Source organism: Drosophila mauritiana, chromosome 3R, assembly GCF_004382145.1.
Source record: "Drosophila mauritiana strain mau12 chromosome 3R, ASM438214v1, whole genome shotgun sequence".
NCBI lineage: Eukaryota > Metazoa > Arthropoda > Insecta > Diptera > Drosophilidae > Drosophila > Drosophila mauritiana.
The window spans coordinates 18,317,038-18,342,366 of NC_046670.1; the positions used below are offsets into that span (position 1 = coordinate 18,317,038).

General features: G+C 45.1%; 1 protein-coding gene across 6 annotated transcripts in view; it reads left to right on the forward strand.

Moving 5' to 3' along the window:
- Nucleotides 1-15,794: 15,794 nt before the first annotated feature.
- LOC117144847 (kin of IRRE-like protein 1) overlaps nucleotides 15,795-25,329 on the forward strand; it is a 70,376-nt gene continuing 60,841 nt past the window's right edge. For all 6 annotated transcript variants that reach the window (XM_033310244.1, XM_033310246.1, XM_033310247.1 and 3 more), the window contains exon 1: nucleotides 15,795-16,549. In XM_033310244.1, coding sequence (XP_033166135.1) covers nucleotides 16,399-16,549 — 151 coding nt within the window. In that variant the 5' untranslated portion in view covers nucleotides 15,795-16,398. The remainder of the gene's footprint in view (nucleotides 16,550-25,329) is intronic.

Here is a 25,329-nt window from a genome sequence, read left to right on the forward strand (position 1 = left end):
CCCCCACTAGCCCCACCACCCACAGCACCGCAACCCACTGCCCCCGCATGGCTGTCGCTCAGTTAACCCACCCACTGAAAATGCTAGGAGTGCTCGTGCTGTCTTCTGCAACTAATTTGTCAATGTCAAGTGTTATTTCTTATATTCTCTCGCTCTTTTTTTGTACTTGTGTTGCCTGAATTTTTGTGTTGTTTCTGGTTGTGGGACTTGCAAAAGTTTTGCGCACGCACACCCACAACGAGATACATCACTCCAGGTCTTCCGCACACACACACACGCACACACACCATGCCCCATCTTTGGCAACCGCGTCGCTGTTGCACGTAATCTGCTATATCAATGTGGTGTGTGCCTTTAGGCGCTCGTGCATGGGGATCTCTCGAAGGCGCTAGACAAATATGGACTCGCATTAACTTTTTAAAAACTCCAGCCCGAAGCTGTTGATTTCCAGATATAACTCTAACAAAGCAAAAGTTGTTTTCAATAATAATGTAGAGGAGTTGAACCAAAGAACTGGGAAGTATCTCTGACTCACTAGTCTTTCCTTTATATCCCCAACAAGTGAAGTTTCAATTAGTCAAAGACCGCTTAAAAATGGGTCTCAAGCGATGAGGCAGGCAAAAGGCGCTGGCAAACTTTTTTGGCAGCTTATAAAAATTGTTCAACCAAGAGGACCTGAAGCCTCGAAGGCGGGTGGCACAAACAAAACGAAGACTGCCATCGGGCGGGCAATAGTTTTTGGGGAACGGGAGCTGCCAACTTCATTTAACAATCAGCGTCAGTCGGCAGCCAGGTGACAGTTTTAAGAGGAGGAAGCCCCTGCGCTCGGCGGTGCCTGCCTAATTGCTGTCTTGCTCCGAAATTCGCTAAGTAGATTTTCTTGTATGGCATTTTAGCGGAGCAGTACAGTTGACACTTTGTGTCAAAGTTCATTGCAGCAGCAGTCGGTCAGGGGTCGTCGTCAGATGTCCTTGTTGCCATTGTTGTTGCGTGCTCACGGCGCATTTTTCGCCTGTTTCGCTTCTTATTTATTTTATTCCTGCTGTACTACCTCCACGTTTGATGCTAATTAATTGGATGGGGTTGGCGGAGGATCCACTACACCCGCGCTTGTTTGCCAAATTAATGGGCAACTGTTCAAGTGCTCAGGAGGAGCTTTAGCAAAATACTTTTTAGCGGATTTCAATGGAAAATGCCATAATTGTATGGCACTCGAGTGACGTTCGCATTACAATTGAAAGGCACAGTGGGCGGATGGCGACTGGCAGATGGGGGGCGTGGCATGACGAGGCATGTGAGCGGAGGCACATGTGAGCGCCCCAGCGTAATCACATGGCCCAGTGAATTTATTGAATGCCTGGCAAGGACATAATACAATTCAAGTACGAGTATGTAGAATTTTGTCATGCCAGGACAACGCAAATCCCAAGGAAATACAAGGACGCCGACGAACAGAAGCAGGAGGTGCGCGTAATTCAATGTCTATTAGCCATAGCGCAACAATTGCTTTTTACGCTCATCAACGGCGACACCCAAAATAATGCCCCTCAGCCTCATCATGTTTCCGAATCGGATTTACCCGGCAGGAGGATGGGGCTTTATGATGATGGCAATGGCTATGACGATGATGCTGATGCGGATGCCGAGCAGCTGCTGGCTGTTTTACAATAATGCCGAGCAGAACAAGTAGCGGCACATATGCTCCCAGAAAGCAGTAAAAAAATGCTGTGACAAAAATTGCCTCGAAAAGTTTATAAAAATTAAGCGTGAAATATATATATTTACTAAGCTACTGTCAAAAGCACAGCACGTAGCCTAAACATACACTGGGGAAAAAAATGAAATTACAAGATGAAAGATTGTAATTATATAGCCTGAAGGATCGTTCAATAAAGGATTTTTCTTGCGCTTCAAAAGCCTAAAGTTCGATTATCTATTTTGTTGATGTCAGTAGCCAGCCTCAGCTAACAAAGTTTAAAACCGATTTTGCAACAGATACTCGAACAGTTGACATTTTTTCTTTGTGCAGCAGCTTGGGGCACAATACCTGCCCATGTCCTTGCCCCTCCACGCGTCCCAACCTCCTGGCCACCCAACCTGACCTGACTACTGCCATCACTTGCGCTAAATTAGATTTGGCCCGTTTCAGACTCGTTCGGCGTTGTCGCTTCATTTTGTCAATTGTTTGGACTTGTTAGACTCGGATGGCGGACGGACGAGTAAATGGCCAGAAGCCAGGAGCAAGGAGCTTGAAGCTGGCAGCTGGGAGCTGGGAGCTGGGGAATACAGGAGGACACTATGACTGGTGCTGGGCAAAGGCTCATTGTGAAAGCGTGCGTCCAGCATTGTGTTCGGGGACAGCGTCCCCTCAATGCCATGAGCTAAGTAGATTAGGGCCAATTACAGCGGCATCAGCATCACCGTCACCATCGCCATCAGCGGTCGAGGCAGTGCCTCCATTGTTCGTGGGCTCTGCTTGAGGCCGCCTAGCTGCCTGGCCTGGCCGCCCTTTCTGCTCGTCCTTGTGTTTGGTTGTTCGAAAGAATCCAGCTTCTTGCTCCTAACCGCCTAATGTGCCAAAAAGCCAAATGAGTTTGCCTGCACAAACACAAGCCAACGACGACGTCGACTGGCAATGCAAATTCTACAAACTCCGATGCCGGTGAAATGCAATCGTCGACCACGGAGCACGTGCGATGAGTGCGGTGGCTTTTCCGTCATACGAAAGCCAGGGCAAACACATATACACACACTATCGCTTGGGAAATTCCATGGCATGAATACGAAATATTAAAGTTTCCTCCTCACGGGTAACTCAAGGTTGAAGGAAACCATACTCATACCCTTCCAAATTGGTTTTCCTCTTTTTCGGGGGCTAAATTAAACTAGAATCCTTGGGTTCCAGGGACTTTAGGATTCACTTTAAGATTTTAAGGGTTTTGCCATTGGCGTTCTCTTAGGAAAAAAATATGCATTCGTTTAAATTCTATTGAATTTGCTTTATTTTCCTTGCAAGTCCTTGCAATGCACTCACTTTACTGATAACTTGAATAAAAATAGTTCATATAACATGAGCATTGGAAAAATATTTAATTGACTTTAATAGGAATGGAAATCATTTATGTTCTCCCAAAAACTTTTTAATATATTAGTTTCCAATTCATGCAATTAAATTTGGATAGCATATATTTCAGTCAGAAAAATTGTTTCGGCAATTAGGTCAATGCTTTCTATGCAGCCAGCAAAATATTTGGCCATGACTATTTTCATTTTGTATTTTAAAATTTGAAAAGGTTTTGATGAACTTTTAAGAGTATTCAGTGATTCGTGTTGACATTTAATTTTCGGCGTTCGTGTGCGTTCGAACTGTGTCGTGAAAAACAGCAACAACAGCACGGAAAACGTAATTATTCATAATTCAATTTTCCATCGCTAGGTAGCGCGCGCTTACAATTTCCCGGCAACCGCCAACGACACAATCTCTGCACGTGTGTGTGGGTATGTATTGGTATGTGTGGGTCCGTATTTGTGTGCAGTTAATGTGCATTTGGAATGCATACGGCGTTATGCAATATTAAGCATACGCATTTGACGTGTTTGCCCGGGAACAGGCTGATTGTTTGGTTTTCCCAGCCAGGTGGGCGTGAACCGAGGACCTGGATGTGAACGTGGCCAGATGGATGGCTGGATAGCTGGGTAAATGGACAGTGGGACTGTAGGACAAATAGAGAGCCAAGCAGGAGGCCAAACAAATGTCAAAGCAAACCGAAATTCACATCTCGTCCTCGACATTATATTGCCGTATGTTTATTTAGTCGAGAATGCAGTGCGTTGGCATCCTGGCGATGCCAATGCCAATGCCGTTGCAATGCGTCGTGTGCAGTTGCCGGGAATTATGTATGATATTGGTGTTGGCTCTGATGCGGCTCAACTAATTGTGTTTCGTGCCGGCAAACAAACCTAAGCCAGGCACGTTGCTCGCCGGCACTAAATTCCCATCAATTTATGCATTTATTTCATCGCTACACGCCTCAAAACCAGCTGGATTCTGTGGACAAAGCGCAATTAGGCCAGGAAGAAGACGTTTGCACACACACACACACACATTTCTGGCATAAATATTTCAACAGCATAATTAAAATGAGGCTTCCTTCGCAGCAGCTAAGGTTGCCCCACTTTGCATCGCCACAGCCGGGCGTTTCGAATCCGGATTCTTACAGTCAGGCATTCACCATTCTGCGCGACATATCCGCTTGCCGGGCATTTAGGTTTCATTCAGCCACTGCGAGTGCAACTGCAGCTGGAAAGGAGTGGAAACTGCATCTCACCTTCCGGCTCTCTGCAAACGGATATCCGTCGAACGCTGAACGCGACTCACGTTCCAGCTGCATTTTTCTCCAACTGGAGCTGGGCGAAAAAAAAAGGCAAGTGGAACAGAAACTGCTGAAGAAAACCCAAAGGGGAAGGCTGTCCTTTGTTAGCTCGGACATTGTAAAACAGAAGGAGCGACAGCAAGGACCCTGGCGAAATGGAAATGGCCATTAAAAGGAAACACTTTGCGCACTTTAATTTTTATTTAGCGCCTTGTAACAAAAAAAAATGTCCACTGAGAACTGTGGCGAAAAGAAAAACCGAAGCAGTTGAGTGGGTGGAAATTCGACATTAAACAATTACACAAGTTTCGCTCATAATAAAGTGTCTTGATTTTGATCACCGCTGCAAAATGGAGTCACAGCCGTCGAACACTTGGCCCACATTGAGTGCGGCTAAGTGCAGATCCTGCCCTCCCAGGACTCGCATGTCTAACTGCTATCCTTCCATTGCGTTGGCTTAATTTAAATAAATGCCACACCATGTGGCCGCGACCCAACCCCTTGACCACCCGCTGTGGCCCCCAGTTAAAGGTCACCCGCTGGGTGAATCGCGACATTTTTGTGTTGTGACGTTGTTCGGGCGAAGGCAATTTGTTGCTATTATTTTGGTAACACTTTAATTTCTGTTTTGCGACCCCGCCACACGACACGCAGCACACAACACAGCGTGAACTAGTTAGGTGGCAATAAGGATATGGCGTTATCCTTTTACCAGCTATTTAGCATTTAAATGCTCAGAGCTCTGGCCCCGTTTTATCCCATTTGCAGTGTCAACGGAATGGGCATAATGGTTTCGCGGAAGCATAAATAGCATTTGAATGAATTGTTTATTTTGGTCGGGATACGATTTTAGAAGACTTTCCAAAGTAGGGAGCAGTGATTTGCAGTCTTATGTTTATGTGATTCAAGGGTATGCTTCGGTCGAGTGTCTTAGTTCTTTCACTGACTTACAATGTACTTGTGTTTGATCTGATTTGCTAAAACCGTGCTGATAGCTTTGTGATGCCAATTTCGACTTATCTCGATTTTGTCACACTTTTGTAAAGATTTCAGATCTTAATGCTAATGAGAATGTTGAGAGAAATGCCACTCTTGTTGGTGCAAATGTTTCTTAAGCTTCATTACGCATACGCCCGAGCTACCAGTGGGCATTAGCCCCTCTATTTTCTGCTCCTCTTACATATCAATTTCACGCACTTCATCAGGCTGCAAGTAAAGTTACTTCTGGCCGAGAGTTTATTTTACACATGAGCTGCGTTGAATTGCGTTACATAAGTTGAGCGAGTTCTCGTAGCTAAATCAACTCTGGGGTGTACAATTTTTACGCCATTTATTTAAATTCTCTGCGAGTGTGTGTGCGTGATTTCTCGAGGGCGTGGGTAAAATGTACACACTTCTACGCTAAGGAGATGTAAGCTGGCATCACTCCCCACCTCCAAAAAGCAAGCAAGTTAAGTCAGCAGCATTATGAGCATTTCTTTGTGATTCACAAAGAAGAACCTTCCCCAAGCTAGGAAATTTCGGTGGTGGAGGAAGTAGGGACTGATGCCACTGACAGGCAGTCACAATTCACTCGCCACACAGCGCAACTAAGCCCGCACCAAAGTCACCGCCGCCCAAAATGTAATAAGCAATAACAGTTACCAGAATAAGGGGGCGGGCGGAAAGTGGGCGGGGCTGTGGTTTGTCAAGGCGCGAAACTCAAATGGCGCAACTTTATTTAATATCCGTAAGCAATGCCAGTCAAACACAAAGATAGCGAAATGGGTGATAGGGTGGCGCACACTCGGGCGTATGCGTAATATTTGGTCGCTCAGACAGCATAGCAAAATGTTTGCATTCACCAAATTGCCTTGCGTGTCAACACTAAATAGCAGACAAGTCTAAATACTTGTACCCGGGCTTCAACTTGCCCCCCTTCCCCTCTACAAACTGAAAAGTTTTGAATGTCGCGCAGTTGTTTTGTGGTTCGCTCTTTCGAAAATATTTTCGAGCTGAATTTACGCGTTCTTGGCACACACTTCGAACATCCTTTTCAACTGTTTGCCCACACATACACAAGCAGTTTTCATACATTGAGAAGAAAAGTGGAAAGTGGTATATTTTGATTGTTATTAAATGCTTGTGGTTCAATAAACTTATTTTTATTGCATGTATTTCGTTTCTTTGATTAATTGTACAGCACTCTTTGAAGATATGAGAATCCAGGTTTCTTTGATTGAAAGGTAAGCGACTTAGGCTGTGAAACTTTTCTCTCTGCACACGCATTTGTTAGCCAATATTTGTTGTTGTTGATTTTAGCCGAAAAGCAAAGGAAAAGCAGCTTAACTTATGTCAACCCGATAACATCGTGGGACCATAAATGTCTCCCCAGACAACACCATCCCCTCGATCCCCTCGATTCTGCCCCATTCCCCCCCAAAAACATCGAGACAGAAGAAATCGCTGGGACGATGCGAAATCAGTGGAAAGCTTTTCAGAAAGTTTTTGTCAAACATTTGTGTGGCACTTGTAAATTTGTTGTGATTTCTTGATAGCTCCTTATGCCAGGCGTGCATGTGTGTGCGTGTGGGTGTGACTGTTCGTATGTATGTTCGCCCCACCCATTTTCTCAGCCCCCTGATGTAGGCTGTGAATTTTATGAATTTTCATGTGCTTTCAAGCGTGGCTGCAGAGGCAGTCGAGAAAATGCCAACATGTGAAAGAATTCGCTCACTACTACCCACTCACACCCCCTCCCCCTTTTGGGATGTGTATGGGAAAAGTTTTTCTTTTTCAGGCTTGAGTAACTTCATTAGAAAGAATTTAAAGCAGCCGCTGGCGTTGATTTATGGCAGATATATATCCGCAGGCGGAAATGATTATGATAGAGCAGAAAGAAAATGAGAAACGAGCATGGCGAACCGAACCGAACTGAGCTGAGCTGCACGGAATGGAGAAAAGCCAATAACAGCTCCTCCTCTCTGTTGGCAAATTATGAGCAGCCCTTGATTGAGTGCAGTGAAATGCACGCGCAGAAGGCAAATTCTTATCGCATCCTCACCAGTTTCAGTTCCAGTACGAAATCAATTTTCCCAATGGAACCCAAAAGCAATGACATCTATTCACCCTGCTCCCCACTTATTTTCTTCTTACAATTCTTGTTTTTTTTTTTTATTTTTGCTTTTGCAGTTAGCTAACTTTACACAGCTTGCGGTCAGCTTGGCATTTTTTTCGTGCAATCTGCGGAAGAGAAAGAAATTCCTGTGCAGCTTTTGGCACTCTATAAAAGCAGAAATGGCGGAAAAAGTTAAAAAAAAAAAGGGGAGTGGCTAGGAGATTCCATGTCCTTGGGAGGCAGCCACGCCCCCTCGTTGCTGGCACTTCATCATCATTTTGGCCCCCGCCATCAAAATGAAATGTCAAACTAAATGGCAACAATTTTGATTGAATTTTTTACAGAGTGCCAGAGCAGCGCTCGCAATTTTGGCTGACCAAAAATGAGCTGGCAAATAGCAACACGTTCCGCCGGGGAAATCCATCTGAGGTTTTTCCACTCGATTCGCATGCCGAGACTTTTGGACTTGGGCTGGGCTCTAAAAATGCCACGGGACGTGACGGAGAGGCTTTCGAAATGCCAACAATAAAGTGCAATTCATTCTCTAAACAGGCTGCAAGTCCTCCCATGCAAGTGGCACAAGGAATGAAGGAATCACTGTCCCGCGGGGTTCTACCCACACATACAAGAAACACATACATATATTCCGTATGTGGCACGGCATTTTATGACAATGCCAATCTAAGCGAAAGCGAGGAAGACGTTGACATATTTTTCTTGACAACGTGCAGTGCATTTCTTTCCAGGCCGCTGACAAAATGTGCCCGTTACCGCAATGCAATGATCCAGAGGCGGCGTCTCTGGCAGCAAATGGGGATTTGCGCATACAAGCCATTGTGATATAACCCAAAGGGTTTAGAAATCCCATATTCATTACCAATCATCAACCTGTTTTGAAGCGGGTAGTCAAAATATTGATGCCATTTCGGCGGGCATCCCCCTCTCCACACCCGTCGCCTATATTCAGGACCTATGGAGGCGGAACCCCCGCATCCTGGCTGACTTTGGAGCTGGCTGGGGGCTTAGACTGCCGACTTGCAGAGCACGAGACACAAATACTACATTAACCCAAATGCAAAGCCGTGCCAAGAGCCTGGCAAGTAAATGCCCACGGGACGTGTGCATATGTGAGCAGTAGTTTGTGTGTGTGCGAGTGTGTATCTGGTGCATCTGGTGTATCTGGCGTGACTTTGTGTGTCGCCCGCATCTGACGAGTGGAATTGATGAGAATGCAATGCAGAAGGCTGCCAGTTGCCGTTGCAGTTGCAAGTTGTCGTCTCGTGGCGCTTAAAGCGAGCACTTATGCATATACTGGCAGCCACGAATCCGTCGGAAGCTGTGATCACATTAGCTGAACCTATTCGCTAGTTGACCTCAATTGGGATTGAAAAAACCATTAAGGGATTTCCTCTGCTCTGGCAGAATAAAGTTAATAAGATAATTTAGAATACATCATCAGCACTAGGCGCCTTTAAGTGAATGCGATTCATGGCTGATTACGGGAAATGGAGCCAGCTGTTCTGACTATCCATTTCAATGGTCAATTACAGTGCCAATTAAAAGCAATCAGTTATGAAGTACATATATATTACATGTCTGAGTAACGGATTATTAACTAAGTTATAAATTATCTAAATGTTGGCCACTGTATGATGTAAATTTAATTTTAAACAGTAATTACAAGACAACAGCGATTTCGGTGGCATCCCGGGATTTAGGTAAATGCTGTTTCAAATCCGCTTTAAAGCTCTTCAAGACGGCTAGCCCTTAAGTTGCAATACTCACTGTAATTGCTACTTGACTCCGGACAAAACCCCTTAATGCTGTGCCAACAAAGGACGAGTTTAAGCACCGCATAGTTAGCGTTAATGGTAATGCCTTGAACTTGAACCCAATTGTGAAGGGTCCCTTGAACGTTGTGGCCATTTCATTTGCATTGAGTTTTAAATAATTTGAAGTCGGCGAAAGGAAGGACGGCCAATGCGCAAGGACAAGTGCCAATAGGATGTGTCACCAAAAATATGAAATGGCCAACGAAGGCAGAAAAGGCCAGAAAAGGCGGCCAAAGAAACGAAAAGGCAAAGAAAGGGAAAAAGGTCAAAAACACTTGGCAGTACATTATCTGGGCCACTGGCCGTACTATACCATACCATGGAACACCATACCACACCATGTACCAAAGGCAACTGACAACTGACGACGGACACGCTGATGACAGACGCTCCGGCTGACATTTTCGTTATTATTCTTATTGCCGTTGAGTCCTGATGTCCTGGAGTCCTGAAGTGCTGGACTGGCATCAGCTTCATCTATTGCTGATGCGGCTCTCACTCGGGCTGCTGCTGTTATTGTTGGCTCAATTTCCTAGCCATTTCCGGCTAGTCTTCTTCTTCTGCCTGGCAAAATTACGTAAAACATACAAAAACAGAAGTTTTCAACAAAGGGCATTTCGGGGATTTCGGGGTAGCTGGGTCTTGGAAGTGGGGAAGGGGCTGAGAAAAAAACACACAGACCGTGCGGGTCATTCCACTTGATTTCCGAAAAGGATACTGGCCACGCAGGGCAGAAAAAATGCTCAAGATCGAAACGATGGAGGGGCGGCAAACGCTCGACCGCAAGTACAAAAGAAATGAACTGCTCGGCAACCGCCCACCAAGTCATACCGTACTTCTCCGCCACCCATTTCCATCGCCTTCAGTCATCGGCGTTTTTGCTGCTCACTCAATGGTCCATAAATCGGTTGTCAACTATTCAAATGCAGACAATTGATTACAGCGATAAAGCTGAAGAGCCTTTTGTGAGCGATTCATCCTGCCGCTCCTCCCACATTCCTCCGTTGCTCTAATGAAAGCAGCTGTGCCATTCACAGAGATATATGGGTGGGTATTCGGGGAATCGGGGAATTGAGGCAGGACTGAGATATCTAGGTGGTATTTTCTTTTTCCTTTTCTGCCCCTTTGATGAGCCGAAGCCGTAATGAGATGAGCCCAGGAGCCCAGGGGGAACGAGTTCGGAGTTGGCTTTGGGGCCTAAAATCGAGGAGGCGCAGAAAGTCAATAGACGGTAAAACCATTTAAGCCAGCCGCAGAATTAGGTTACACATTACTACAGTCAATAGTGGGAACTGGGAGCCCGGAACTGCAAGCTGCAAACTTCAGAATCGGGGGTGGTCTGTGTGTGCACCTTGTGCCTCCATGAGATCGAGGCGCTTAGCTCATCCGCTACCCAACATCAACCCCTTTGAAGGTGCCTCGAGTACGGCAAAATATTTATTCACAGTTCGATAAATAAAACTCCATGTGCCGGGCAAATGCAAAGGCAAGCAGCCAAGGCATGGATCTAATGGCCTGGTATCCATCCATCCATCCAACCACCCATCCATCCATCCATCCATCTGTAGGGTGAACCATCCAACAACAAGCGGTAGTTTTAAATAAGAAATGAATACGACGCCTTTGTTCGGGCGCGGCGACTTGGACTTAACTTCAAGTTGGATTCAAAATAGGATTGGGATTGGTATCGGGACTGGGACTGGGACTGGGATTGGGAGCAGACGGAGCTGCAGTTGCAGTTTGAATTTGAGTTTTAATATGGGGTATATATATAGTCGTACAGCAGTATTTGCTTAGCTTATGCCTTCTCCTGCCCGTAAGCCCCGGGCATTTAACACTTTGTATTTACTACCGCAGCAAAAGCAATTGAAATGCTCGTTGGCAAAGCAATGGAAATTGCAGAACGACTTAAGCACATCTACCCTTGCAAGAAAGCTGCACTCGGGAAAAACGAATCCTTCTGAACTAACTAGATATTTAACAATAAAGAGCAGAGTTTAAAGTTTAAGGTATAATGCCATAATACCATAATTGGATAACACGATATAAACTAGTTAAAGGTGTCTATTCTTCTACAAATTTATTCCACAATACCAATTTAGTAGTCTTGGCAGTACCATCTTCGTTTTTCACAGTGGAGCTAAGGAGTGGAATGGGATCTGCTACAACTTACAACAATAATGTTGCAGCAACGTTGATTGGGCTGCATCAGAGCGTCGCAAGCGGCATTAGGAAGTGCGGCCACGTCTGGAACTGGATGTGGATATGGACGAGGATGTGGATCTGGTACCGGTATCGGGGCCAAAGAAATTGTTATGGCCCAGTGCAAGTGAATGTCCGTCCGTCGTCGCTCTGTTTATCTATCAGCCATGCGTACGAGTATGTGGTTTATGCTTTTTCCTCTGGCCGTACGTTCTTTTCCAAGTTGTTGTGGTGGCTAGAAAACAATACCGAACTATAGCCGGAGCAAACAAATAGCCGCACGTGATATGCAGTCAAGAAAGCAGCGGGAATCGGGCGTTGAGCCGGGGCTAATTGGTAAAACTTCATCGAGCCATCGAACTGTCAATTGTCAAAAGGCAGCAGGTCAAATCAGGCCGCAAACTAAGTTAGGAAGTTGGTAAAACATAATTCGCCAGCCCTTTGGGAAAATCCCATTGCCGGGTGCCGAAACTGAACTTTGTGGGCGTTGGCGGCACCGGGCCTGCAGTTTATATAGAGCCTAGGCCAATAATTTAAGAAGTTCACGCTACACAAAGTTCAAGTGAAGTATGCCAGGTCTGGCTGCCTCGTCCTGAAAGATGGCAAACGGAAATTTACTGCAGGCACGAACAGCAAACGGAGCGGGGAGTCCTGGAGCAAAATGGCTAAGTGGGGTGGGTGAATGCGGGGTAGCACCCATAAAAAAAGGACTGCAGAAGGGGAATTTTCCGTGGAGCGAAATATGCACATTTCCACACTTAATAACAAAATATGTTAAACAAAATCATTTGATGTTGGGCGTAATTTTTCCAGCTTGAGTGTTTCTGTGTTGCCAGAAGGCCAACACCAACCAACACCATCGCACACACACGCACACATACAGCAAGCAACACACTCACACGAATGCGAAACACATGTTTACATGCAAATTACATAAAGCAGCAGCGGCAAACAAACGCAAATTATACGCTGCATACTTTTAGGCCTGCGACTCTGACTTCGTATATCGAGTTACCAAAGTAAATTGTATAGGGACCGTTCCCTACATCCATTTCCGCAGAAAAACGGCGTCCAGACAATGTCGCGCCGCTTCCTGGGTCCTTTATAGGCGTCCACCCCACCCCATGTCCTGCAAGCCGCCACTTTGCATACATTTAAAGTATTTTCGCTTTGCATACCCTGGCAGAGGGTATAATCCTTGAACTTCTTGAGAACCACATGTGTTTTAAACATGCCATTGAAAATTAAGTTAACATGTATTGATTGTAAGGACCTAAAAATAACTTGCATTATTCGTTCGTGCAGGTGAAAGACAACCAATAAATAGAAGCAGGATACATTAATAAATAAATCAACTATTCATTTAAGGCCTTTTTCAAGGGTATGCGTCCTTTCGTTCTGTAAAGTTTTCCTGTTATTATTTCGTTTTGCCGCCCCTGCTCGAAAGTCGTTGGCAGGAAGGAAAAAAATGCCACAGCGGCGTAACATGTAAACAAACTCATTTAACTGATTTTCAGAAAGGAAAACGTGGCTCCTGGGCATGGTGGTTGGTAATGGGCGGTGAGATTGCCAGGGCATGGGGATTGAGAGTGGGTCTGGAACGACCGCATTATCATCATCATCTCGGCTCTGTTTTTTGCCGGCAACTCTTTTTCAGCAGCGGCAGCAGCAGCAGCTGCCGTTGCCGCAACCTGAGGCTAGATTTACATGTCACTCGACTTAAGTTGGTGCTCGGTTTTAGAGCTCCTCCTGGTCGGGGACAGCTCACCTCACCTCACCTTACCCCACCCCACCAGCTACCCGGCAGTCGTGACCACGGCGACAAGTTAACTTGCTCATTCTATCTGGCATCCAAGGATCCCGCAATGAGGATCCCCCCACTCAGCTCCGGCGCACATAATCTTTGCATAATTTCCAACTCTGCTTTTCTTTCGCCTTGTTTACGCCATTTTTACTTAACTTTTTGCAACGTGCATGGCAACAAAAACGCCAAGTGTCAGCAGAAACAGCAAAACAAACTAGATACAATATCATCCCATTTTTTGCGGTCCGCCGGTCGAAAGAAAAAGAAGTTGGACATGTCCGTGACCATTTGTTTCTCGGGGAGGGTCCGATATCTCCTCACACATAATACATACCATGTAAATGCTTAAATTATGCAGATTTTATTGCCTTACTTTGGGGGGAGAGGCCCAAAATGGCGAACAGGAAATGAGAAATTCAAACCTGTTAGTTTCGGTTTACAACGTTTTAATAATAACTGGCCTGTAAAGCAATAAGCCTCCTCCCCCATCGTCTCCCTCGCTGGCCGCACTTTGCTTTGAAATTGGACCAACAAAAGCGCAAAACTTCGGAGGGGCGCTTTCATGTGTGCAAAATCAAAAGGATAATTGAGACATGTGAACAATATCCCTAAGTGCGAGACCCCAAAGCACCAACAACAAGTTCAACTCAATGAAAGGTCGCACATCAAAGCTGCCCCCCAGACATTTTGCCAGCTTACCCCAGATGAAAAGCAATTAACAAAAGTAAAAGCAAGACAGCACTGGCTCGGTATGGTTGAGCAAAAAAAAAAAGAATTATAAAAGTCGGGAGAAAAGAAAAATATTAAATGCTTGAAAAGAGGACTTTCGAGGGGGCACACACACATGGACCTCAAAAAAGTGCCTGGCACTCACAAAACTGCTTAAAAGGAGTGCGGCAAAAGGGGAGCCAAATGGGAAGAGAGTGCACTTAAAATAATTTTAAATATTTAAATGAAAAACAAAGACTTAAAATTTGAAAAAGATTATCGAAACGTGAAAAAATAGCCTGCAGACATATAATATTTATTTAAAATATGCAGCTGCATATTGAAAATGTTTGCAATACTTATTTTCGCCCAGCATTTTTCCTGAGTGTGCGAAAAATGGAAAGCGGGACCCCCCGCACACACATGCACGACAAAGCAGAATAATAAATTTCAATTCAGACGACGACATGACGTCTCTGCCTCACGTCGACGTGCATGTTGATAAGAAAGCGTACAACCCTTCCAGCATCCCCAACCTGCCCACTACAAACTCCCCCTATCTGCACGCAACTCGGGGCGGTCGCTTTAGCCTTGGCTAAGCCTTTCGGCCAGGTCGGCAAAACCGGGGAAAAACGCTGAATGTGGATGGGAAAAAGTCGCGCATAAATGCCACGTGGTTGAGCACCCACACAGATACGCACACTCACACATACATAGAGTGAGTGCAGATGGGAAATGCGCAACGCAGCCCAAAGGTGTCAAGCGGAAAATAAAGCATAATAATGGGCTGCAGCCCGGGAACAAAGGCTAAAAACATTGGGCTGTGCGGCTGGGGGTACGCAATTCAGACACACGTCAGTCATTTAGGAAGTTAAGGAGAAATGGTTAGATGCGTAGGTGAAGCATTATCCGTCTGCCTGCTGCAATGACATCCTGAAAACTTTCCCATATGTAGTACAGATATATTAAGCGAGGCACTGCGAGTGGAGAAAAAGCCGAAAATGTGCTAATATTTTATGCAAAAGCCGCTGGCATCATCAAAGAAAATTACAAATGAAGAACGGCTTGTGCTTACACACTTAGCATAAGCCTCAAAAATAAGCCAGCTTTTAGCGGAAATTATGACATAATTATATTTAAGAATAAATTGATAATGTTTGTTAAATATATACTAACCAGATATTGGTTTTTTCTTGCTTTTCCAGATACTTGAAGAAGATGCGAGGGCTCGACTCCTGACAGAGTCCAGACCTAGATCCCCAGTCCAGATCTGCAGATCCGCAAATCCGCAAATCCGAGTCCTCGGGCAGGACAAAGGCCACTTGATGAGCGACCGGAGCGCTCTGATCTGATTTGCAGGATTGGAACAAGGCGAACGATAACCATAACTGGAATAGCTGCAACAGTAATTTGAATTTGGCATGCACCGGAGGGAACGAGAGCGCTGCAAATTGTGTACATATTTTGTCTCTGTCTGTTTCCGGTCGCCTGCCATTGTGTGCGTTTGCTTGTGCTTGTGCCTGTGTGTGTGTGAGTGTGGGTGTATTTCGTGTAAATAAATGCAGTGCAAAAACAGAAACAGCAACATCAGAAGAAACAGGAATAACAAGCGAAATGGCAAAAAGTGCAGTTAAGCGTGGAAATTGCATTAAAAATTGAGCAAAAAAAATTGCGAAAACAAAAGGCGGCGAAAAGACCAAAAACGGAACAAACAAAGACGCAAAACGAAACGCTGGAGTTAACGAGCGCTAAAAAGCAAAAAAGAAAACAATACAAAAAAAAACAACAAAAATCGAGCAAAAGCCACCAAAAAGACAGACACACCAACACACAGAAAGACAAAAAGAGTAAAGTTTTGATTGAAATTTTCACTGTGCTTTCATCCATTCGGGATTGTGTAAATTTCTGATTAAGCAACAAGACACCATCAACAAAAACGTGCGGCGCGAAACGTAAAATAATATTCCCCGAAAGGATTCCAATTAACTCAATTTGATCCAGCGCAACTTTGGCATCAAATCAAATATCAAATATCGCAGAACTTCTCTAATCGAGCAACAAATCACTTTGCAGTTCGAGTTACCTTTCATTTGTCATGACAGTTCGGGCCTACATTCTGCTATATTTTTTATTGTTTATGCACAACAAGATCGCCGCTTGCGGTGCCCCCAGCCATAAACACACCTAACTGATAGCTCTTACACAAAATTGAGCCGTGAACACTGAAATTCAAGTGCGAGTGAGTCGTGCAGTAAAAGACAAAGTCAGCAGTAAGCAGTCAGCAGTCAGCCCCACCTAGCGTCCACACAAAACACCCCGAGAACTCGGGTCGTTGACAAAGTAACGCATTTAGTGATAAGGACGAAACGACTTGCTGGCAAAATGAGCAGCCAAAACAGGAGCAAAAGGAGCTGGAGCAGCAGGAGCAGGAGGAGCATCAGCACCAGCACCAGCGCCAGCAGCAGCGGGAGCAGCACGAAGATGGCCCAACTATTGCTCCTTATCGGCATCGCAGTCGCATCTTGTTTGCCGGGTAAGTGTCAACAGCAGTCCCTGTCTCCTTGTCTCCTGTTTCCTGTTGGCTGTTAGCATCCAGGACTTATCAGCCAGCGCCCGGAATTAATGCAAATATTTAACGTGCTTTTTTATGGATTTGTCGTCGTCATGCCCTCATGTCCCCCACCACCCGACTACAGCCTACATCCCACATCCCACAACCTACGTCCCCACATCGAGGTCCTGTCATAATAACGAGCTCCACTGCCATGGAGACGGAGCATGAGCCGCTCTCCACTTGACATGACTTGTAAATGGCTTTCGATTAAGTTGTCACATTAGCATTAATCTCGAGCTCCAAGGAGCAGCCATCTTAGAGCCCATTGAAGTTCAATGAAGTTGTCTGGCAATCCCTCACTTTTTCTCCAAGTCCACCCCCTTTTGGAGAAGAAACGTGCTAATGAGCCGTAAGCCGATGAGTTCAATCTCGTTTTGAACATTTTTCTCAGGAGTTCAGAGGTGATCTAGGTCAGCGGGTAGTCAGCATGTAATTGAAATATAATTACTCGCGTGAAAGCAGCTTAAATCGTTCAGCCTTTAAACTCATATATATTCATTATTTCATTAACAATTCAGCTCTCTACAGCACCGCTGGTGAATTTTTAATGCGGGCAAGCGCAACAACAGGCATCCTTTTAATAAATATTACTGCTTGTTATTAATATGCATTCGCCATTATCCTGAATGTTGTTTTCTCACAAGTGTAATCCCATGATCGTATGGGATCAGGAAAAGGGGCTTAAGGCAATTACTGAAACCAATTGGTTTTAAATGTAAGTGGGCATTCCATCATTTTCTCCAACAATTGGTTTGTGCCACCGCACCACCCTGCTCCACATTCATTGCAAATCTAAATGCCGAATTGAAGGCAAGTTCACATGGGGATTACGTATACGCAGCGTTAGCTCACCCATAAAAGCATTTTGGACATGCAAAACAATGGGGCAACGTAAATGATAGTTTTGTTGGCTTGTTTTTCGGCGAGCATTTCTTTCTTTTATTTGGCCATCACAAATCAGCAGATGGGACCAACGTTTGTCATTTGATTTCGGTCGCACGGTTCGAAGTCCCCTTCATTTCATTTGGCTTTGTTTCAGTTCGCCTCGTTTGATTCGCAATATTTTCATTTCACATTTACGCCAGCAAATTCGAATTGGGGGCTCTATTTGTGTTTATGTTTTGTCTTTGCTCTCTGTTTGCTCTCCATTTGTATTGTTTTGCTAATTCGAACTATTTGAAATGTTTTCGGGTTTTTGGGGGCCTGACGAAAAAACTGGGAGCACTCACAACATTTGTTGTTTACCCAGTGAACATTTCTAATATTGCTGTTTGTTTGCTTTCGCCTCTAATACGGCACCGAAAATAGTTAATGCGAAATTAATTTCCGAATTGAAGCGGGGCTATAAATAAAACATTCGCTTCGATTGGAACGAGCTTTTCCTTTCATGTTCTCCGCTTTTATGGCAGCGACAAAAATTGGTCTCAATAAAAATTTACGTTTCATAAAATTTATTATGTATGCAATACAATGGCCGTAACACACAGCGGGATGCAGGGGAGCAATGAAATTGTCGACGGTCAAATCAAAGCAGGAATGACCAAAAAACAACAAGGAAATGAACGACTTTATATGCAGGATAATGGCCAGGACATCATGGTGCTGCGAACTTCGCACGTATGTCTGTGTCTGTTTCCCTCTCTTTTTGTGGCACTCAAGCAGGCGGAAATTTATTACCGCTCTGAATGAGTGAGTGTGTGTGTGGGTGTGTGTGTGTGTGTCTCTGAGGGGATCCGAAAATCCTTGCACCATTCTGCCTTTCTGCCACTTGAACTTCGGACAACTATTCGACTTTATTCGAAATCATTGACCAAATTCTTAAGTAATCAAACTGAAAGTTTTCCTCTATCTCAACTGTGGCCGATAAGAGCTTTCCACTCGCCCAGATAAATACAAATCATGCAAACTGGCCAAAAAAACCAGCAGAGCAAAAAGTTCAACATGACTTTTCAATTTTGGAATGTGTTTAATGGGCTCCGATGTCCGGAGTATTCCGTATCATTCTATCACATGTGCGAGTGCCTGCAAACAGCTGACTGTTAATGGAAATTGAAGCCATATCACTCTTAGCCCATGAAATCGGAAAAGTTTAGTTCGAAAAAGTTTAGCTCCAAGACAACTTGGTTGGCCACTTTTAATGAGCCACTAAAATAATGCAAGCCACGATTAATCAAAACAGTTTGGTTAAATCGAAATTTCGACATAAAAGGTTATAGTTTTTACAACTCAAGAAGATCAAATAAAACGAATAATGAATAGAAACAATCTGGTTTAACTTTCTGCCAACTTAATGACCAAAATTCTTTGCACAACAAAGGTACAACTTTTAGGTAGTATTATACTGTGGTTAGGACTCGAGTAACCGAAAATCGTTACAACTATTCTCTGCAAAGAAATAAATCGTTGTCACGTGTGTGCTACAATTAAGGAAAATCGCGACGTGCAGAAGAATGCGGGGAAATGGGGAAAAATATGGTGAAAATTGTCGCCAGAGGTTGTCAAGGTAGCGAGCACGTAATGAAAATATTGCGAACAATGCAAATACCCACACATTCATATATATGTATATATATACATGTATATATCCTCGTGAGGTCGGTGCGTTTGTATGCGACGCCTGATTGCAAACAGCTTCCTGTTGCGGCACGCGCCTAATTAAATTAAAGAACGCAACATTTCGAGCTCAATTGCGGATGCAGATGAGAATGGGGAATAGAACTGAATGACATCAGGAGAACAAGGACAACATCGCCCGGCAGCTTAATCCGCAAACAAAGCAAGTGTAAGGAGGGATCCCAGCGGGAGTTTTGGGGCTTGCCATGTGTCCTGTCATCGATTTCCCAGTTTTCTGCTCCTGCTCAACTCAAGGCCCAAAGCATATTTTCGCCTAGCAAAATTATGCACAAATTTTTCAACCGTAGCTGCTGCTTCTGTGTGCGTTTCTGTGCATGTGTGTGTTGGCAAACAAAGTCGGGCAAATATGTGCATACACACCCATAGGAGTTGTTGGTGGTGGTTCCACCCCCCTTCCCAGAACTCTTCATGCTTTTCTAATGCAAAATAAGCCAAAAAACAAAGCAAAGGCCAAAGGAAGCATCTATCCAGCTGCCAGTCATGGTCTCATCCAACTACTGTGTCCTCCACCCCTCTTAACTTATCAAACTTTCATGCACAGAAGAAATTATAGTAGTCTTATTTCATATCTATGTCGATTTAAATATTTAAGAATTTATTTTACTATATTTCTTTCCCATTCTATTTATTTTTGTTTGCCTGAAATTAGACTGACTTTAAGGACTTGGTGCGTTTTTCTTAGTGTTCCCATTGTGTTGCCCAATTTCACTGCGCTGCTCTAAATTTTCACACAGATTAAGAATTTTTCCAGCTGCAGTTGAAGTCGAGTCGACCGAGTTGAGTTGTTGTTATGGGTTCTTTTTTCCGCACTGCTTGTTGCATGGCCAAGGGGCAACCGACGCTGAGGGGCAACCCCGGTGGCTGGGTGCTGGGTCATGGTCGTAATGCCCCCGATTCCCTTGCCCGAAAGTCATTTGGCAGCAAACAACATTCATTATGCATGCATTTTAAATTGTAAATTTCACTACCTTGCATTCAGGCAACCTCTTTGCCGCCCGGCTGCCAAAATGGATTTGGTGGCAGCCACAGGCAGAGCTCCTGTTCCGGCTTTTCAGCTCCTCGTTCCGGCTAAGATGCTGTCAGCTTTGGACCGGGCTAAGACCCACTGATGCGCTTGATGAGCTTTTGGCCATATTGTTTGAATTTTTACCAACTCAGAGGCTTAGAGCAGCGTGTCTTAAGTCGCTTGTTCCCCCTGGGATCCCTTCGTTGGCATTTGCCAAGAATAATACTGGCAAATTCAATTGGGGCAGCTAGGGTCAAAACAAATCAAAACTTTCCACCGGTTAATCTTGTTAAACTTGCACACAATTTTACTCATTACAGGACCAACTTATATTTGTTAATGAGTTGATCATTTTCATGCAGTGAACCGAGTTCTTGAGCTAATTGGATTAAATTAGTTGCAGCATCGGCATTCTGACAACAATTTGTGGCCATTTAAAGTGGCCCTAAAACTTCAAACTGCTTAGAAAGTATTATGTGGAGACGAGGAACCAGCCAAATTGAATATCTCCTTTCAAAATTGCCATGACAACTGAGCGGAGTGGGGGAAAGTTGAGCGGCAGAGCCACCGAAAAGTTTGTGGCGCCTGGAAACTTTTGTCTGTATGTGAGCCATTGGATTTTGGGGCATAGATCAAAAACGCAAAAAGGGGTTAGGTTAGAGGCTCAGACCAGGGCTCAAGCCCGGTCTGGTGGCGATGATGGAGATGACGATAATGGGCATTCAGGCAAATAGGCAAATCCGTATGAAAGCAGGGACCAAAACGACGGTCCGGACAGGTTGCCATTGTTGGCAAGTGGCAACAAAGTCAGGCAAACAAAATCCGGTCCGAGAGGAGATATATCTCTGTCTATTGACTCCGGACTCCTGCCCGGGGGCCTCCTGCCCCTACTCCATTAACACACACCACTCGCATGCCAAAGCCTTTTGGGTCAGAAACTTTTCAAATACCTAATCCCCATGCCAGTGGTGGTGGCAAGGAGAAGGAGCCAAGGCACAGGCTTAGCTATCCGTTTCAACCTGATTATAAATAGAAAATTGTCCGTTTTCTTGGGGGTCAAGCGTGTGTGGCGAGTCCTGAACGGTTTCACCGTAAGTCCGTCGTCTAAGCTGATTCTCAGCTCTATTAATAGCTGATTGGCTCAGGGTTCGGGCCACCTGCACCTGACGACTGCCGGCAGTCATATTGATTCGGTTATGACAGCGGCCGTGTGCCACCTGATCCACCTTACCCGAATCTAAGTGGAAAACCCTGTTGTTTGTCGTTGCCCCATGCTTGCTTCTCCGGAAAAGCTTAAAGAGTTTTCTCCGAACCGCCTGCTCTACCTTTCGGTGTTTTTGGCTAAAAGTTTTCGCATTTCCCCAAATGAGCCAGCTCGCATGCGTCTTTCGACCACGACAGTGGAAATCTATTTGGGGGAATTCAAACTATTTGGCGTGCCGGCCCGCCCAAAAGCCAGTGTAAATTGTTGTCGGCAGCCACATGAAAGAAAGGACTTAGATAATTGAAACTGCGAGCGGTTGCCCCGGCAATGTCCGACCGAACTTTACTCCGCAGTATCAGTAAAAATTAACGAGGCTTTCCCGCTTTTCCCCGTTGCGTTGCGTTGCGCCAAAAGTTGGCACAGATAAGGCCAGAAGAACAAAGTGGCAACTGGAAATTGGTAAGCCAGCTGAATGCACCGGAAGAAATATCAGACCCACTCCGTTTTTAAAACCTTGTTTCAGGGGATGAAATCGGATAAAACCAATTTATGAAGATTACTTATTTAAGAAATGGTATCAATAATATTCCCCATCTGCGATATGAATCCTCGTTCGCATATTTTGTCCGTGTAGCTCGTAAAGCTAAACCCAATCGATATTGCCCTGCGTCGCGTCACGTCACAGCCAAGTGAAAGCAAATAAATCACAATATCTTGTGGCGGCGGCCCAGTCGCCAGTCGCTTGAGGTGAGTCCTTGACCGCAGGACACGGGATGCGTGGTCGGGGAAGCTCGGCGCAGTTCGGATGGCGGAAGGCAGCGCGTCAAGTTATCAAATGATTTATTTACGAGCCCGCCAGGCAAACAAACAAGCCCGTGAGGAGTCTAGATATTGCGGAAGGGGCCAGGCAAACGACAATTTGCCGAAACAACCCAGTGTGTGGAAAATGTCACTGGCTCCGCCGCAAGTTCAAAACTCTTGAACCCCGGATGTCGACCAGGAATTATAGCCAACTTGCTCCTGGAGGAGGACACTTTAAGCGTGCTGTTTTAATAAACTTGTCAAACAAATCGAACCGAAACCAATGGCCAGATGCTGCTCCTCCGCCTTCCTAAACTCACTGATTGTCCGCCTGTCACAGCAGCATATTTCACAAAATGAAATTTAATCATTCTAAAAGCCATTGAAAATTGACAAAAGGACAACTGGTGTCCAATACTGCCGCTTGCTCTCCCCTCACTCTTCTGCTCACTATCTGTTCTACAAATCTCTTAGGCAGGACTCTAAATCTCTGCCTTGGAGCCAGCCTCTTGATGTTTATGAATATAAATTAAGATGTCCTCCTCCCACACATTAATTCATTTACCTGCCGCTGAGAGAGTCTTAAATTGAAAAAGTAATTCTCGGGTCCACGGGCACTGCCGCCCAACATTCAACACCCAACGCAATTTGCGGCAGAAACCACAGAAATTTATGTTTTAGCCAGGTGAGCGTTTGGAGGAGCTGCGATTCGAGTGCGAGTCGAGCGCGCGCACATACAATAATTTTCAATTTAAAGGTAATTTTAACCCGAGCTCACACACACACACACACAATGTGGCATGTGAGTAGTGAAACAGCAGCAGCCAGCAGCATTTCGGCCATAACTTAACTTACAACAAGTTTCAATAAGCCATAGGTGGAAGGCCCTCTTCGGCCACCTGGCTGTGTCCTGTTTCCTTCCCTCCACTTCCTCCGAAAAGAGCGCTCCAGTGTGTGTGTGTTGGCAAAGTGGATTTAGCCATAAAATGGCAATGTGCCGCAGCAGCAGCGACTACGACGAAAAAGCACAACAAAGTTAAATGCAGTTGATTTTTGTTGCCCGTGGCGCTCCTGGCGAAATAGCCAGGCAAGGCGAAGGAGATTTTTGAAGTAACCGCAATTCATATTTCATACTGCCGTTGGCCATAAAAAGGGCTGAAAGGAGCAAACGGCTGGAATAGCGTGAAGAAAATGAAAATGACGCAAGACGCCAGGCAGGACCTTCTCCTGACCCTCCGACACCCTACTGACTTCACTTGACTCCTGGCACTCCTAGCAATCCCGGCACCACCACCACCATCACCACCACCACCACCACCACCACAGTCGCCACGCGAGGATCTGGAGGGTTAAGCGAACGGAGCGAAGGTGGTGCAAAGTGTTTGCAAAGTAATTTCCGTTTCCTGCTCGCCTCGAGTGGCAGGCGAACATCCTTGCCCGTCGCGCTGCGAACCGCTCCGCAAAATGCAAAAGCCGGGGGAGGATTACGCCTGGCGCGCTCATTAAATTGCCGTTTCAGCACATGCATAAACAGACCGAACAGACTTGTCACTCCTGACCAAGCCGCACTAAGCACCTAAGCAGCACCCATTGCAGAGAATGCCACCCGAAAGCAGCCAAACCAACTTAACCATGCCAACCATCCAACCAACTGAACCGCCCAGTGGTGCTCGGCCATCCGACTTGGACACTTTAATCCCGAACGGCACTCAGACGGTGAATGGCGACGTAAGTCCATAAAATCCAGAAGCGGAAGCGAATGCGCTGCATGTGAAGTGCATTCGAAACGTGCTTCTCGACAGGATTTCGGGTTCGAAAACCATTTAAATTCCAGTTGAAATGCAGACACAACATGCAGACCCGAAAATCAATAGCCCAATGGCAAAGAAAGCTGGTGCACCCAACTGGGGCACCAAATGAGGAACCAAACTAATATTTTCCATCTAACAAGAAAGGAAAAGTGTTGAGGACTAATAGGGCAAAGAGGATACTTGCTGAAGTGCAGGAATCTATTTTCTAATTTGGTAAAAAGTGAAAGTAAGCTACATAATCTATCAAGGATATACAGTTTCTTGGTCCTAAGGTTTTACAACTTTAAGCTGAAATAGAGTTTTAAAAGCTATTGGATGTGAAATATGGTAGTTCGTTTGAATAACTTTGGGGCCAAACATCGATCGATATATCCGTGTAACTTTGCGTAACCCAATCAAACAGGAATCAGCCACATCAAAAAGTCGTTTGAGAAAAGTTATTTTTTTTAGCGCCACAAAGAGGGCGCTTGATTATGCAATTATAGGGGTGTTCACAGGGCAGAATCACTGCGCGTGTGTGTGTGTGTTGGTGTATATGTATACATAAAAATAAACTCGTTTGTCAGCGACAGCAGCAGCAGCGGAAGTGGCAGGGCTCGCATTCAGTTAATTTGATTATGCGGCCAAACAAAAGTAATCATAATAATCCGAAAATAATAATGGAAACGGAAGGCAGCAAACACACAGTGGTAGCGGCAAAAACTCCATTAACTCATAACTATTAACAACTACAGCCACCGACAACTCGTAAACAACGGCGAAACTTATAATGGACACATGTACGGGCCAGTTGCCAGCACACACACACACCATACACACTCACGAATGAAACTACAAAACCGCATTACACACGGGCACACGCACACTGGCGCAGGCTTACAACCACAGGCTCATTATCCTTTTTAATAAAGCTTATCAATGCCAGGACATGCGAGCTGCCAGCAACAGCAGCAGCAGCAGGAACATCATCGGGACGGCAGGAGGAGTACCAGTTGGCCAGCCAATTATCCCGACTCATACTCTCACACTTGCACACTCACACTTACACGCTCGCACTATCCTGGCCAAGGGATCCTGTGACAAGACTCCTCCGGTGACAAGAGCAACGGCACTGGCAGCAACAACACATTAACAATGCCAGCGACAACAACAGCAACCAGCAACGAACAACGATGCGAACGACAAACAGTAAATTCAAAGATAATTTATTATAGCGACACCTGTAATTACCATGAGCCATAAA